A 16946-nucleotide genomic window follows, 5' to 3' on the forward strand; every position below is an offset into this window, starting at 1 on the left:
ATGGTGTAGTGGAAAAATATACAAGCAAGGAACTTACCCCAACAAGAATTTAACAATATTCACTATTGGTTCTACTTTATAGGGCCTGGCTGCTTTAGTAAGCGCAGGAACAAAATCCGTGCAATGACCTAGAACAAGAAAAACGTATATCAAGAATCAGATGTGGCCAGTAAATTAAAATATTAACAGAAAAATCATAAATGTTCCAAAATTCAGGATATATTATAACCATTGTTAAATGCTAATTCCACTGCAGTAAAACTTCTATTTGTCATATAATGTCATTAATAATGCACTGATGATGTGGGGAAACAGACCGACAGAAATTATTTACAGTAATAGTTGTATTCAATTTTAGACACTGAATATTTGTGACACAGAATTCTCAGTTCCATGAATATATTTAAATGTGTTTTCCCCCCAGCTTGCAGGTCTGACCAAAATGAAGCTCCTGGTGGATATTTCCCTAATGATTTGGGAAATCAAATATAACTCAAGATTTAAAAATGTACTGACTTTTAAAAGTGCTACTTAGCATTGTAAAGAGTTTGCTTTAAAATACATTCAAGTCAATAAGCTATACAATAAATATTGTTTATTCTTGCCAGTTAATAGCTCCCCTCCCCAGATTCCTATCAGTATCTACGTGATTATCAACCACTTTACAACAAATCTCAGCATTTTTTTTTTAAAAAGATAACAAAACGATTGCCAAACTACAAATGAAATGTACAATGAAACTCTGTTTTCTAGTTTTATAATAATAAACAAACCTGCGCTTAAAAATCTTTTCACGAAATGTTACCTGTTGAAATTAGGGACCTTAACTGTCTTCCATAAGCAAGAAGAATATTAGAAATTATGTACACGGGTAGGGTGCCACCATGGAATCTTATTACCTACAAAACAAGAATGTTTTATGGAAAAAATGGAGCATGCAAATATCACCCAATGTCCACAACAATTCAGTACTTCCATAGTGCTTTTTTCTAAATACATCACATACATTATCTGAGAAATTATTAAAAACCTGTGAGACATGCCTATATAACAGGTGGAAGGGCTGAGACAACAAAATGGCATGCTCAATACCACTTAGCAAATTCATGGGTGATTTCATTAAAAACTCCCAATTTATATTCTTAACCAATATGCTACGCTAGCTCTCAGGATATCTTTTTTTCAAGATAAAAATGGGCTCAGTTTCTTTTCCACAGGTATGAGTACCACACATTCTAGTGCCAAGAAAAAGCACGCAGGCATATCAATCTGTTACTCAAATCTCAAGTTGCAATCAAGTACATCAGCATTAGCATGAAGGGGTAGGGATGTGAAAGCAGCAAGGCTCCCGTAATTGTACATATGAACCCAGAACACGGCTTCAAATTTAGCACAATCAAGTTTCAGACTGTGATTAAAGATGGCCACTTTATAATCAGAACTGTAGCTTTAGCCACCTGGGCAAATCAAGCCTGAATTATCTTGCGATCCACCAACATGTGTTCTGACTTGCTGGTTGTTTACCCATCTAAGGGAGGCGGCAAAAAAATAAATTACCAACGCAATAAATGATGGCTGGTATGAAGTATGACAAGCTGCGTTGACCTGGTTTAAGTTAATAGGATTTAAGCAAAACTGAATTTGCACAAATAAGTTTCATTTGCTATTCTGTTGCTGACTTGCCCTGCTTTAAAAAAGGTAAAGGGACCCCTGACCATTAGGTCCAGTCGTGACCGACTCTGCAGTTGCGGTGCTCATCTCGCTTCATTGTCCAAGGGAGCCGGCGTACAGCTTCCGGGTCATGTGGCCAGCATTACTAAGCCACTTCTGGCGAACCAGAGCAGCGCACGGAAACGCCGTTAACCTTCCCACCGGAACGGTACCTATTTATCTACTTGCACTTTGATGTGCTTTTGAACTGCTAGGTGGGCAGGAGCTGGGACTGAGCAACGGGAGCTCACCCCGTCGCGGGGATTCGTACCGCCGACCTTCTGATCGGCAAGTCCTAGGCTCTGTGGTTTTTAACCCACAGCGCCACCCATGTCCCACCTTCCCTGCTTTAGAGACAGCTATTTAAGGCTTTTCAGTCTGCTTCCGATTTTTCATAACTGCTTTGTCTTCTTTTAAAAAAGGCACAGTGCAGTAGCAGCAAGTGCTGGCTGAGAGGTGCGGTCTGATGTTCTGGGAACTGAATTCAGCATATGGCCTTGAGCAAGTCATTTGTTTGGTCTACATTCAAGTTATTTCTTGCTTCCCAAGAAATTCCCACAGATGTAGACAGTACTGTTTGTTCTTGACGGGATGCGTGGATGGTATTGCCTGGCGGCAGGAAACCTGTAAACACATGCAATAGCTGGACCTCTTATGAACAAAGCATTTTCTGCTTCCACCCACCCAACCCGCCCCCAAGCCTGGCTCCACGGATGGGAATTATTTGGCAATGTAGACACCACACCCCTATTTTGGGGAGGCATCCGTTAGAGCAGTTGGGACTATCTTTTATGAACTACACCCCATTGTTACAGATGCATGCTACACTCACAGAATACATTTTATCAGATCTAGGTACGTTATTTTTGTTTTGTTATCTTTACGCATTATCAGCTTAAGGTTAAGTGAAACAAAACTTTCTTACCTGACCAAGGACTTGCAGAAAAGAGGTCTTGACGGTTACCTAGTTGCAACACACATTTTAAAAAGTAGCTTTTTTTTACACAAAACAATAATATAGCATAAAAACAAAATAATGAGAATACTCTCAGTTACTATGATAAAATAAGGTGTGCAGTTTAACAATCCAGAAGCATCCCTGGAGGCCCAAATAGCCTTGGTTTGTACAAAGTGCCTTGCATTATTTTCAGCTGGTGAACCAACTGCAATCCCTCCTAGACACTGACTGCTGGGCCACAGGGACCCATGCTCTTATGGGCTCCAGATCAGGCTGCTGCAATGTATTGTTCAGCCTTGGAAGACTGTTTGGAAACTTAAAATACAGATGCTAAGCTCCTATGTGGACTGGCCATTAAGATCATAGTTCTTAAACATCTGGTGTTAATGGGTAAGATCTAAACAGTTTAGGACTCAGGAACCTGAAAGCTTGCCCAATTACCACGTTTGTACCCAAGTATCTAAGGTCTACTTTTTAAGATTCTGTCTTAAAAAGTAGAGACATCACCTTGCCAACAAAGGTCCGTATAGTTAAAGCTATGGTTTTCCCAGTAGTGATGTATGGAAGTGAAAGCTGGACAATAAAGAAGGCTGATCGCCGAAGAATTGATGCTTTTGAATTATGGTGCTGGAGGAGACTCTTGAGAGTCCCATGGACTGCAAGAAGATCAAACCTATCCATTCTGAAGGAAATCAGCCCTGAGTGCTCACTGGAAGGACAGATCTTGAAGCTATGCCTCCAATACTTTGGCCACCTCATGAGAAGAGAAGACTCCCTGGAAAAAACCCTGATGTTGGGAAAGATGAAGGGCACAAGGAAAAGGGGACGACAGAGGACGAGATGGTTGGATAGTGTTCTCGAAGCTACCAGCATGAGTCTGACCAAACTGCGGGAGGCAGTGGAAGACAGAAGTGCCTGGTGTGCTCTGGTCCATGGGGTCACAAAGAGTCGGACACGACTAAACGACTAAACAACAACAACAATCTAAGGTCTGGTGGGGGATTGCTAGCATTGTGTGTAGCAATGTCCCTCCCTGCGAGGTCCACCTAGTACAATCATTTTGCCTTTTCAGTAACATGGTAAGATTTTTTTCCAGCACCAGAATTTTTGCCCAGGCCTTTGTTAAGCGTCACCTAGTTAAGTGTCATTTTATGTTTTTTTTAAATGACAGGCAACTATATTTTATTTTTTGTTATTTTTTTATCCTCAGAATTACTAACAATAGCAAAATGTGCATTTTAGTGGAAAATAAATAAATACAGCACTCTTAAAATGCTCACTTCACAAAAGGTGAAAGCTCGATTGATCTTATTTAAAATATTTTATTACCCGCACTTCACTGCAAAGCAATTCCAGAGCGGGTTACAATTTAAAATTCGGATCCATGTAAAATGATGCAACCATATCTGGTAAAACAAGGCAGTCCATTTGCAATCATAAGGAAACACTGAACAACAGGCCTAGGCACTAATTACTGAGCAAAGACCAGGGAAAATAAAGAATTCCCAAACTGAGGTGCCATTACCAAGAAGGCCCTCTCCTACTCTGACATATAACAAACATCAGTTGGCTGAAATACAACCAAGGGAACTTCACTTCAGTTGTGCATCAAAAGTCTTCCACTGACTGTCTTTTACTACGATACAGAAAACGGGCCCCCTTGTTTTGAAGGAAAGCAGGAGAAATGTAACTCTTTTTTATACTTACTTCATATAGGCTTTTACTTACTTCATATTGGCAATCTGAAGATGAATAAATGTTCAACGATGGAACAGCAGTGTCATTTTCAGGCTGGGCAATGTGCAGCTTTGCAGAAATCTCAGTCGAAGATGGAACCCTGTGGTGGTTAGGTTATGTTTTTTAAAATATTGGTCTGCAATGAACACTTGTCCAATCTAAAATAAAGTCTGATGCGATCCTGTTAAGTCTGCATGGCATTATGAGACAGGAGAACTCATTTTGTGCAGGAGGATACGTTGCTAGCTTTTGCTGCATGTTCCACTGGTGGTTGTTTTTTAATGACGAGCTAAAAATGAGACATTCAGAGCTGTCATTCATTTAACAAGTGGCACTATCTACCGCTTATCAAAGTTCCCATATCATTCAGACTTTGAAACTATGGTTGAAGCTAGTTTGCAAACTCTGATTAGGGTAGGGGCCGTGGTTTTAACCAGTGGAGATAACACTGTCAGCAAGGCAGTGAAGAGACTTGAACCTATGCAACATATCTTTTCCAGATCATTGCTCAAGCTTCTTCCAATTGATACCTTTTTGGAATTATTCTAGGAGAGGCATACACATGGAAGCATCATGACAAACCCATGTCTCATGTGGACTTGTGAAGAAAAGGGCATTAGTAGGAATCTTCTGGCTACTTAACTATTATTCGGTGTTTAGTTGTTACACACGAAACCTTCACCCTTCCTTAAAAACTCTGACGTTAAGATCATTTGCTATCCCAAATTTTGTGGTCCCATTCACCTGCATATTGTGAGAACGCATTCATATCATATATGGAAATCCTAAGGTGTGACACTTTTCAGTGATGTAAAGAAATCAAATAATGTTAAACTCTTACTGTGACCAAGTTAAAGAGTCTTCATAGGACCATGGTATATGAAGCTGGTACACAGAAGGTTTCCTTTCTGAAAGAAGCAAATGAAAGTACATAATAAAACAAAGAGCCAAGCACATGATGAAATACAGTTTAAATCAGGCCACTACAAAAGGACTCTGCTACAACAAACAAAGAAACTTTTCAAAACGTATCACGCTATCAAAAAGCAAGTCCAAGGAGTATTTTGCAACACCTTAGGTTCTGCTGTGACATGAGAGACCAAGAATGAGGCCCAAATGTCATTTGACTCTCTTTTTGTCATAAAACAGCTATAATGTAAGGTTGTAGAATTATATTGAAATGTAACAACAACTGAAATAACCACAATGTGTAATTCCGTTTTTCCAATAACCATCTCCCAGTTGCTCACAATCTCTAATGATCGGCATTTTAATTTTTTTGCTTCTTTGCCAGTGTGTCTCGTCTATCTCAATTTTGTATTGAGCCACACTTCTCATTATTCACGTCACGCTGCAGACTCAAGCAGCATGGCAGACTTAATATTAGGGCTGTGTGATATCATCATTTACCCGATTCCAACTCTGCAGGCAGGCACAGTGAAAGAAATAGAAAGAGGCTTATGAAGTACAACAAGAGCAAAGAGAAATGGTAACTGTGCCACTCAGCAAGATAAATGGGAAGGTCATTCACAGAACAGGAAATGTATGTTCACGTCATCCGTTTTCACTCTTAAGTGGCATTAGATTGCCAACTTTAAGGAGAGTGTAGTGCACCCAGTTCAACTGGCAATTTAAAAATGTCAGGCTTACAATGCATAAGCTTCCTCTCTGCACTGACAGGCAGTTCTTGGGCATGAGGATGATTAAGGTTCTACACATTCTTGCTGGCATAAATGGGAGATTTCAAGACGCCAAGCTGGTGTGCGATTGTTATCAGAAAGTGAAAAAACCCAGCCACATAAATCTGCCTTTGTAATGCCTAACATCCAAGTACTACCCAAGACAAAGCGAATCAGTTTGGATTAGGGAAAGGATAACTACAAAAGATCAAGTAACAAATTGGTAGTCTGCTAACACAATGGACAACGAAAGACCATGCCTTGTTATTAACGCTAACCTGCAAGATCTGGGGCGGGGGCAAGAGGAGAACTTCAAGAGAAATCCAGGTTCATTTTAAATGTTGTGTGCCTGCAGCATAATGAACCGGTCATTTTACCACTGTGAACCCTGAAAGCTGCTGACTTTAACGAAAGGAATAATATTTGCATCCTATACACATCACCATGTTTCCAATGGGTGTCTCTCTCTCTCTCTCTCTCTCTCTCTCTCTCTCTCTCTCACACACACACACACACACACACACACACACACAAAAACACATATACCATCTCATACATATGAACTGAAAGCTTCCCTCTGAAACATAAGCAGATTAGAAAACAAATTTAGGCATCTTAGGGATACCACCTACATTTGCACACATTTAATTACTCTTTTGCCCACACAGGGATCCATATATACCACATCTAAACAATCAGAACAGAGTTTAGAATAAAACTTAGCTCAGTGGCATCACACATTTAGCTGGTTTACCAGGACACACCAGGTGCTCACCAGTGATAAAATCATCAAATAAAATTCTCAGTCCACACCCCATTAATGAAGCAGAGTCCTGAATCAACTGTCACATCTCAGTTACCACTTACATTAGAAAATATTTTAGCTCCATTTGGGGGGAAGAAACACCCACCCCACCCCTTATTTTCTTTCAAACATTTCATCCTAATCTTGTGGTGCTCAGGAAATACTCCAATAAATAAGGGATTAAGAATACTGTATTAAAATCTATGGACTAAAATGAATTTTGCCTTTGCATTAAAAGTAAGCTTAAATTTGCCTACCAAGTACCCATCAATTTTTAAATCAACCGATTAAAAAAAAGTTTTTGTAACAGAGTCCTTTCCCCCCTTACCCATGATAAGAGCAAACAAAAAATAATGTATTCTGAAGCACACACTCTAATTGGCTGATTTAAGCAAACATCTCCACATGCTGATACCTTAGCTTATTTGCAGTTCACTAGTTCACCTGCTAAACTTGAGATAATAGTTCGGATCAAATCTTCTAGATTAACAGACCTTTCAGACCTGATATATATCTATCAGCTAAAAGAGTTAACATAATATGAAATCAAGCTGGGGTACTGCAGAAAAGTTGAGCTGAACTGTAGAGTGCTTTGTAATGAAGTGGCAAGCTCAGCTACTGAAACTATACTTCAAGAAAAGAAGACGACTGTTATGAAATCTCAGCAAAACAGAAGAAAAATGAACAAAAATTGGAGGTTTTAACAGCAGGGAAGAGCAAGGTGAGCCTTAATATTGGATGCGCCTTGCTCAAATGTGAATCAGTAGGTTTCAATATAGTACATGGAATTGTACTGTACACATCAGTAAACAAAGCCCCTAAAAAATCAAATAAGGTTAATTTTACAAGCAAGTCAGACTACAAAATGACCTTAGAACTGAAGACTACATAACGAATGACATTACAAAAATAAAAATATGTGAGTAATGAGGTACATGCAAAGCATTTGCGCGCGCCCCCCAACACTGGTTTAAAAGTGATTTTTGGAAATAAATTTACCTTTAAGCGACTGGCAGCGGCTCTCTATAAGGATGTTAAAAGCTTGGTATATCTAAACAAATGTAACAATGCAATACATGTTAGTTTACTAGAACTCCCCAAAAGAACTAACCCAAAACAGAAAACTTAACTACCTGAAATAATAATAATAATGATAATAATAATAATAAGTATTTATACCTGACCAAAATGTTGAAGCTGAACCTTGTGAATAAGGCCAGTTGAATTTAATACGATTTTGCTTGAAGAAAGCCCTGTAGAAAGTAATGCCTCATGTCAGAAGTAGTCAGTACATTATCATTATTACTTATTTCATTGCTATACCGCTTTATATTTTTAAGAAAAATCTCAAAGTGGTATACAGAATATTAAAACATCAATAAAACAATCTGAGAAAAGTCAAAGATAGAGTATACAGTCAAAGCAACATAATTAACAGAAAACTAATATAATATCTTAAGGGACGCAGGTGGCGCTGTGGGTTAAAGCCTCAGCGCCTAGGACTTGCCGATCGAAAGGTCGGCGGTTCAAATCCCTGCGGCGGGGTGCGCTCCCGCTGCTCGGTCCCAGCGCCTGCCAACCTAGCAGTTCGAAAGCACCTCTGGGTGCAAGTAGATAAATAGGGACCGCTTACCAGCGGGAAGGTAAACGGCGTTTCCGTGTGCGGCTCTGGCTCGCCAGATGCAGCTTTGTCACGCTGGCCACGTGACCCGGAAGTGTCTCCGGACAGCGCTGGCCCCTGGCCTCTTGAGTGAGATGGGCGCACAACCCCAGAGTCTGTCAAGACTGGCCCGTACGGGCAGGGGTACCTTTACCTTTACTAATATAATATCTTAAAGATTTCAGTCTTTAGAGTCACAATTAACAAGAAATAATTATTTAAATAACAGGGAAACCAGAATCGTGCCTTTGCCAAATGCAGCGAAGAAGGCCTACCAAATGAAAAAAGGTGGGTCACAGGAAGCTGTACTGTTCTTGAAGCTTCGTTAAAGAACTCGCAGTCCAAAGTAAACTGCAACAAAGAAATACAGTGTGATTTCTAGAATTTCTGGCAGTGGTCCACATAGCATTTCATCCTCACAAAGTCAAAAACCAAGACAAGGTACAGTGGTACCTCAATTGTTGAACGCTTCGGAAGTTGAATGTTTCGGCTTTTGAACGCTGACAACCCGGAAGTGAATGCTTCCATTTTCGAACGCGCCTTGGTTGTCGAACGTTTAGGAAGTCGAACAGTCTTCCGGAACGGATTATGTTCGGCAACTGAGGTTCCACTGTATTAAACTTCACACCAGGAGAACTGGGTTCAAGAACTGACTCAACTATAAACTTAACAAATCACCTTACAGTGGTACCTCGGGTTACATACGCTTCAGGTTACAGACTCTGCTAACCCAGAAATATTACCTCGGGATAAGAACTTTGCTTCAGGATGAGAACAGAAATCGTGCTCTGGCAGCGCGGCGGCCCCATTAGCTAAAGTGGTGCTTCAGGTTAAGAACAGTTTCAGGTTAAGTACGGACCTCTGGAACGAATTAAGTACTTAACCTGAGGTACCACTGTATTAGTAAACAGAAATAAGCATAGTGGTCATTTCTGTATTACCTGCAAATGTTCTGCAGATTCTCAAACATGTCATTTGGAACTAAGGTGTATTTTAGGCTCTCTTGTGGAGCCTAAAGCATGGTTTGTGCTTTAGCCCAGATACTACAGAGGCAAACAACTCTTGCAGTCAATCCATCAATAGTCTATTTATTTTTTTAAAATATATTTATTAAAATTTTGTATAATAAAACAAGGATCACAATCAAACGAAAAAAGAAAGACAATAAAAAACATCACAATCAAACAAAACAGAAAAATACAATAAAAATATAAAATTCAAATTCAAAAAAAAGAAAAAGTAAGGAAAAAGCAAAAAAGAAAAAAGAAAATCTAGTTTTTTACTTATTCATCTTCATAACCCTCTTTCCTGACTTCCTCACATCTCCCTTTTCTGTGTTCCCCTTTACACAATCAAATTCAGCAATTCCTTACCCTCTTTCAAATCTTATTCAATATTGTACATTTCACCCTATTATGTCTTCGGTTTTTCCTTTCTTTTTAAATCCATTTTTACATATTCTTTATAACTTAATCCCTTATATCATTTTGTTTAAATTTGACATAATATTACTCTGGTCTTTTCACCCTTTCCATTTTAAAACATTTTTGCATATTCCTTTTAACTATGTCACTGATGCCATATTATCTTTATATCCAACATCATTTTAGCATTCAAACATTTTACAATGTTTTTGGAGATAGTCTAACACAGGCACAGGCAAACTTGGCCCTCCAGATGTTTTGGGACTACAACTCCCATCATCCCTAGCTAACAGGACAGTGGTCAGGGATGATGGGAATTGTAGTCTCAAAACATCTGGAGGGCTGAGTTTGCCTATGCCTGGTTTACCAGCAAAGACTTGGCTCATTTGTTAAAAGAAAGCAACAGTTCTCATCACAAGTTATAGCATGCGCTAAAAAATACAACATTTCAGGAAAAGTTACGTAAAATACTCAAGTGTATTGGTTTTAAACGCACACAAACTAGACACCCCTCTCTTATTACCTTATTACCATTGACGGCTGGTATATGAAGAACAAGATGAGACAAAGAAGGATAGTCTTGAAGCTTCAGAGTCACAGTCTAGAAAGACAATACATGCAAAAGTAATGTTTAACTGGCCTGCAAAGTGTATTTTGAGTCTTTTAAAAAAACCATGGCGAAAATAATTTTGAAGTCTCCAACAGAGCACTTAAACCACAAGGAAAAACTGGAACTGTTAATTTTATCACAGAAGCTCTTCAAAATGTGTTTCAGTGGATTAAGAGGATTCAGCAGTGTTTAAGTGCACAATACATTTATATTCTCTTAAATAATGAATAAATAAATAAATAATGAATGAATGAATGAATAAATAAATAAATAATGAATAAATAAATAAATTTAGTTTTCAAGGAAATGGTGCAATTTTTACCTTAACTGTTGGCAGTAATTCAGTTTTCCAACTCAAATCAACACCTTGCAGACTGTAGAAAATTAAGATAAAAAATTATTAGAGATTAGAGAATCGTGCGAGTTGATGTTCATGAATATTTATTTCAAGTTTCTTATGCACAATGCTATATTTTAATTGTTAAGCAAGTTTAGAAAGCAACTCTAATATCACTATTACTGATACCTATAGCTAATGTGGTGTAGTGGCCAGAGTGTCAAATTAGGCCTTTGTGGAAAGGTAGGTCGAAATGCCCTCAGGCAAGAAACTGTAACACAATAACCACATTCTAAAATTATGGAGATAAGACATAGAAAGTTTGACTCTGGCCACAATTCTGAAGTGTTTAGAAGCTTTCACTTCCATTTTGGATTCACTGTTGTTGTTGTTGTTTAGTCGTTTAGTCGTGTTCGACTCTTCGTGACCCCCTGGACCAGAGCACGCCAGGCACTCCTGTCTTCCACTGCCTCCCGCAGTTTGGTCAAACTCATGCTGGTAGCTTCGAGAACACTGTCTAACCATCTCATCCTCTGTCGTCCCCTTTTCCTTGTGCCCTCCATCTTTCCCAACATCAGGGTCTAGACGGAAATCAGCAAAACGTCCAGGGATATGTGGGTGTATGGCACCTCATGTTAGCAGTGTTGTTTTGGGCGATTTTACTTTTTAAAAAGCTCAAAAATGTCCTTTTTTTCCTTTTTGCAATTTTGCCCAACCCAAAAAGCTCAATAACTTTTGGCAAAACTAAAACAAACACAACAACTTTGCCCCCCCCCCAAGCTTTTATTCCCTTCCTTCTCTGCAGAAACTACCCTTTACCACTGGTCCAGACATTTACTGTGTCTGATATTCCTGCACAACAGCTAATTAGCAAATAAGCTGTTCTGCAGATTTCTACATGGAAGTTATAAAGGGAAGGCAGCAAGCAGACATAAACTCACTCTATATATTGCTGCCATCCCCTAAGGGAAAGTTTAAGGATGTTTTACCAAAAAACAAAAAAATTAAAAATTCTTAACTTGCTATTTTGTGCAAACATTTTGATTACCGGTCAGTGGAAATAATAAAATAATAGCTAAGGAATACATGGAAGACTGTTAATATATAAATTGGCATGTCGCAAACAAATACTGGAAGGCCTTTCCTTGAGCAAGAACTATTTTGAGCACTGGAAATGCTTTCTCATGTACTAGATAAACCATATGAAAGTGTTACAGTGTTAAATGTGGTATTATAATATGGCTATATTAATGTTCTTTTCTCCTCTTTCTTCAGTATTTAAATATAACTGCAGTGTGCTTAAGCTAATTTTGAATATGTTCAAAATCCACCAGTCCCCTTGGGAATCCTATTCATTAAAGCCAAATACACAGCTAACCGTGGGATTATAGGGATTCTCCTAATCCAAGAAGTGGATTAAGGCAGGTTTAAGGGTGGCTTAAATTCCTAGTATGTCACAACAGTCGGAAGAGGCCAGAAAATATAACACAAAAATGAAAACAAAACAGAACTAAGCACCACTTGTTTTAAGCAAATACAAAACCAAACCTTATTTTTAAAAGAACATTAAAAACAGCAATAATTTGCACAAGTATCTTCTGCAAACAGTTCTATTCTACTTGTTTATGAAATGTAAAATATATTTACCACACAGGTGAGGAACTGTTTATACAGCCATATATCCAACTATTTGTGTCCTGATAGATAAAACAGGTATGTGGGGGAGAAAGAGAGGTAAGAATACACATTATAGCTTGGCATACAAAATAGTGAAAGCATTTAAATCATTTTCTTACTATAAATACATAAGTTAAGTCAAGCCGCAAAGGAAAGCAATTTCTCACCAACATACTGCTTTGACAGTAGACATGACTGTATGGTTTTCGATGGCCTGAGAGAGGGAAAGTAAAGTATTTTCCATCCGATTCCTGTTCAGAAAAGGACAAAAACGTGCTGGACTGAAACTGTAGTAGTTTGGAGAACTGCTAGCAGACATGGTTTCCAATCACCATTAGCCATGTACAGTCTAGGGGGGACAGTCATGTACAGCCATGTACAGTCTACTGGGGGTGGGCCAAAAGCTCAGAAGTAGAGCACATACTTTGCAGGGAGAAGGTCTCAGGTTCAATACTTAGCATCTCCAGGTAGGGCTGTGAAACAAGACCCGTCTGAAACCCTGGAGAGTCTGATTTGGTATAAAGTAGGGTTGGAGATGCGGGTGGCGCTGTGGGTTAAACCACAGAGCCTAGGACTTGCCGATCAGAAGGTCAGCGGTTCGAATCCCCGCGACAGGGTGAGCTCCTCTTGCTCAGTCCCTGCTCCTGCCCACCTAGCAGTTCGAAAGCACGTCAAAGTGCAAGTAGATAAATAGGTACAACTCCAGTGGGAAGGTAAACAGCGTTTCCGTGTGCTGCTCTGGTTCGCCAGAAGCAGCTTAGTCATGCTGGCCACATGACCCGGAAGCTGTACGCCGGCTCCCTCGGCCAATAAAGCGAGATGAGCGCCGCAACCCCAGAGTCGGCCATGACTGGACCTAATGGTCAGGAGTCCCTTTACCTTTACCTAGGGTTGGAGACCTCATCAAAGCAGCCCAAGGCTAAACTCCCTTCTGGGCCACCTTACAAGGGCCGTATGCTAGAGGCGAGTGGGGCCAGGCAAAAATGGGCAGCACAACAGTAGGCTGGTTTCTACACACACACACATACACACACACACACACACACACACACACCTATTCTCTATCTAAACAAGCATTTCAGGCAGGCAGAAAACACGTGAGTGTGGACCAAGGCCAGTGAAGAGTTTGGCTGGTGGAGTAGAGTTGTGGCCCGTGAAGAGTTCCAGGGACCAAATAAGGAGGCCTTAAGTTGCTGCATTTGCCCGCTGGGCAGCTTCCCATATCATCTATCCCAAATTAAATAACTTACAGTTAAAAGAAGAAATCAACACAACTCACATTGTACACTGTATAGGACCATTTTGAAGTTTTAATCTGGATCCAGTTTACTTCTCCTGCAATCAAGCAACATCACTCTTCACACATCCAGGAATAAAATTCTTCCTCACTTCCTACAAAATTACCACCACTGTTTTGGTTTTTTTCACTTTCTAACTTCAAATAGTATCAAGCCATGATATCTGCCGAGGACCGGACTTCATACAAATAAGGAATAAGCTTAAGAATATATGAAGACCCATTTCCCTGATGGTGTTGTACTAAACCACCCAATATTTAGTGACATAAAAGTATAGCACCAACTTAGAACTAGTTCGTTCTGCGAACTCTCCCCCTAAAATAATGTGGTGGTGATGATGCAGTATGAAGTTGGTTCAAGAAGTTAAGAGAAGCCACACACAGGCCATGTTCATATACTGTCAGAGACCAGGCTGAAGCCTCCCCCTCCCCCTGACCAGGATTCTGAGGCTGCCCAGGATCAGTGGAGCAGTATAGATTTGGAACAGCGGTTTACAGAGGGGCACAGTTCTGAAGACAAAAGTTGGGAAGAACTGGGGGGTGAACAACAAAGTGAAGAAGAACAGGAAGAGAGAGAGCTAACAGACTCTGTCTCGCTGGAAAGTATTCAGCCTATCAGTCCAAGGTCACATACAACAGATAAGATGGCTACACAAAAAGCAGGGTGGTTGCAAGATCAGGTTGCAAGATGCGGAAGTGACTAGGAAGGAAGTGGGTGGAATCCTTAATTGGGAACACCTTCATTCCGAGAATGGATGCTTTGTTCATTTGCTGTGATCATTACATGGTAAGGGACTCTTCTTGCTTTGTCCTGCTTATCTACGGCCAAAGGGGGGGAGGAAGCCGAGACCTAGGAGCCTGACATATACAATGCTAAACCATGGTTTGGTGCTATGTGCACAAAATGGGAAAAGCCCAAGTAAAGCATCAGGTGGGAGAAGGAGCTGCCACTGTTTAGTTTCACCAGAGATCTCAGCTTATTTCAAACCCATTTTGCTTAGACTCACTACTAACCCTGATCTTGTATTTTAAAAAAAAAAGATAAGCTAACCTGTTAGTTCAGCAACAGATTCAGGGCTCTCTTCATATAATTTTGCAGGGTGCCTCAGAAAGTGATGATTTAACACTAGCATTCTCTTCTGTGGATCTTCTGTTATCTAAGAATTAACACGTGATTTCCGAAGAATTTTAACTTAGGTTTTGGTCGCAATGAAGCATATTTATACTAAACCCAAGACAGGATATGGATTCAAATTAACATTAATACCATCACTATTTACAAGAGAAATACAAACCTGCTTAGTGTTTTCATCAATAAGGTCAAAAAATGCTCGGATGGTAGCCAAGATCAATTCTTTACACCTATAAAAAGAGTGTAAGGGAAAAAGGCTAGTTATAAAAACTACAGATAAAGATGAAAGCAAACAACAAAAGAAGAGTCAATTCGGGTACCTAGTCTGGTTCAAGCTGCTTACCAAACTATGGAGAGATGGTCTGTTGAAGCCCAAACACGAGGAATGGCTGAAGTCTATTTAAGAAGAGATTTCTGTTACTTCTTTTCAAAAATTACTAATGAGAAACCTTAAATATTATCTTACTGAAGAAAGCACATTGCTGAAATCCTGCCCACAGCTAAGATCCCAACGGCAGGGATTCAAAGGGCTAGTTTAGACATGCACAGCACAGCAGAACTTCTCCCTTTCGTCCCGTAATAGCAGATCACTATGCCTCAGAATTGTGACTCAATGTCAAAATTGGTTTGGCATGTAGAACGGAGAGCGCCTGTTCGGGAAGGGGAACGCTAAAAGTGTCCTTGGATATGTAAAATTTTATGTGTGGTTCTTTGGATCCTTCTGTTCAGCCAGCTGAATGCAGGACTGCAGTCTTTAGACAGAATCCAAAAATTTACTGTATTTTTTGCTCTATCAGACTCACTTTTTCCCTCCTAAAAAGTAAGAGGAAATGTGTGTGTGTCTTATGGAGCGAATGCAGGCTGCCCAGCTATCACAGAAGCCAGAACAGAAAGAGGGATCGCTGCTTTCACTGCGCAGCGATCCCCCTTGCTATTCTGGCTTCTGAGATTCAGAATATTTTTGTTCTTGTTTTCCTCCTCCAAAAACTAGGTGCGTCTTGTGGTCTGTCTGGTTCGTCTTATAGAGCGGAAAATACGGTACTTTAGGAAAGCCCAATCTCTTAGTCATGTCCAGTAGGATTTCTTATTTCTTCCTGCTAGGCCCTTTTATCAGCAAAGGGATTTGGGAGAAAAACGTTTATATACTGGCCCAAGCATTACACTTCTAATCTTATAGGGAATCCACATTTGTTTGGTAACAAGTGTCACTGGGACCGAGAGCTAAATCTAGAATAGAACTTATTCCAATTATAGTAAATGCCAGGGCAAGGATTAAATATGCAATACCTTAAACAAGAATCCTTCAGTATGTACAAGAGCACAAGGGTTGCAAATTACTTTTCCCCAAATCTGTAAATATTACTTTAATTTTAAAAGAATGGGTACTTAGTTTACCACAACACATAAGGCACTGCTTTGATGACTTGTTCGGGGCAGAAAAGCCAGTCCTGAACGAACTTGATAATCTCGAAATCCTCCCGCCACAGAAAGAGTCGTTAGATTCTTTATTTCTTTAGCCTTCTGAATCCATTTCTGGTTTATCGCTCTGTAAAAATCTTCCAGAGGAAAAAAATTGTTTTAAACATTAGTTTAGCAGCATTTGTCCAAATTCTGAATCTGGAATAATTGAAGTGATCAACCACAACGTACATTAAAAGCTATACTTTCACACCGGATATTAAGAATCATCTGAGGACAGCAGCATCAAAAAGATATGCATCAAAACCACCAGCTAAATGCCACACAGTTAAAGGTAAAGGAAGGCGAGCTACTCAAACGAAATGAGCACAATTTATTTTCGAGTCTCACGGCTGATTCAGACACGGCATTCTTCTTGGTTAGCACAAATGAGAGTCACTCTCACGTCTGCATACTTGGAAAGAAAATAATAATTGAGGTTTCACGACATCTCCCTCTTTC

The 16946-nt window shown here is 39.7% G+C and overlaps 1 protein-coding gene and 1 long non-coding RNA gene across 2 annotated transcripts in view; one reads left to right on the forward strand and one right to left on the reverse strand.

Annotated features, from left to right (window-relative positions):
- Positions 1 to 16946, reverse strand: part of PGAP1 (post-GPI attachment to proteins inositol deacylase 1) — a 52811-nt gene that overhangs the window by 11100 nt on the left and 24765 nt on the right. The window contains exons 5-21 of the mRNA XM_083706658.1: positions 16422 to 16582; positions 15370 to 15422; positions 15190 to 15256; positions 14946 to 15051; positions 13877 to 13932; positions 12765 to 12848; positions 12568 to 12617; positions 10906 to 10957; positions 10497 to 10574; positions 8825 to 8900; positions 8069 to 8142; positions 7889 to 7940; positions 5247 to 5313; positions 4397 to 4505; positions 2636 to 2674; positions 806 to 899; positions 38 to 128 (exon numbers count right to left, since the gene is read on the reverse strand). Of these exons, the coding sequence (XP_083562784.1) occupies positions 38 to 128; positions 806 to 899; positions 2636 to 2674; positions 4397 to 4505; positions 5247 to 5313; positions 7889 to 7940; positions 8069 to 8142; positions 8825 to 8900; positions 10497 to 10574; positions 10906 to 10957; positions 12568 to 12617; positions 12765 to 12848; positions 13877 to 13932; positions 14946 to 15051; positions 15190 to 15256; positions 15370 to 15422; positions 16422 to 16582 (1309 nt within the window). The remainder of the gene's footprint in view (positions 1 to 37; positions 129 to 805; positions 900 to 2635; positions 2675 to 4396; positions 4506 to 5246; positions 5314 to 7888; positions 7941 to 8068; positions 8143 to 8824; positions 8901 to 10496; positions 10575 to 10905; positions 10958 to 12567; positions 12618 to 12764; positions 12849 to 13876; positions 13933 to 14945; positions 15052 to 15189; positions 15257 to 15369; positions 15423 to 16421; positions 16583 to 16946) is intronic.
- On the forward strand, positions 135 to 686 carry LOC310833825. Its single transcript, XR_014558949.1, has 2 exons — positions 135 to 431; positions 526 to 686. It is a non-coding gene; the product is annotated as an uncharacterized lncRNA (long non-coding RNA).

Source organism: Podarcis gaigeae, assembly GCF_964106915.1.
Source record: "Podarcis gaigeae genome assembly, chromosome: 1".
NCBI classification, from domain to species: Eukaryota; Metazoa; Chordata; class Lepidosauria; order Squamata; family Lacertidae; genus Podarcis; species Podarcis gaigeae.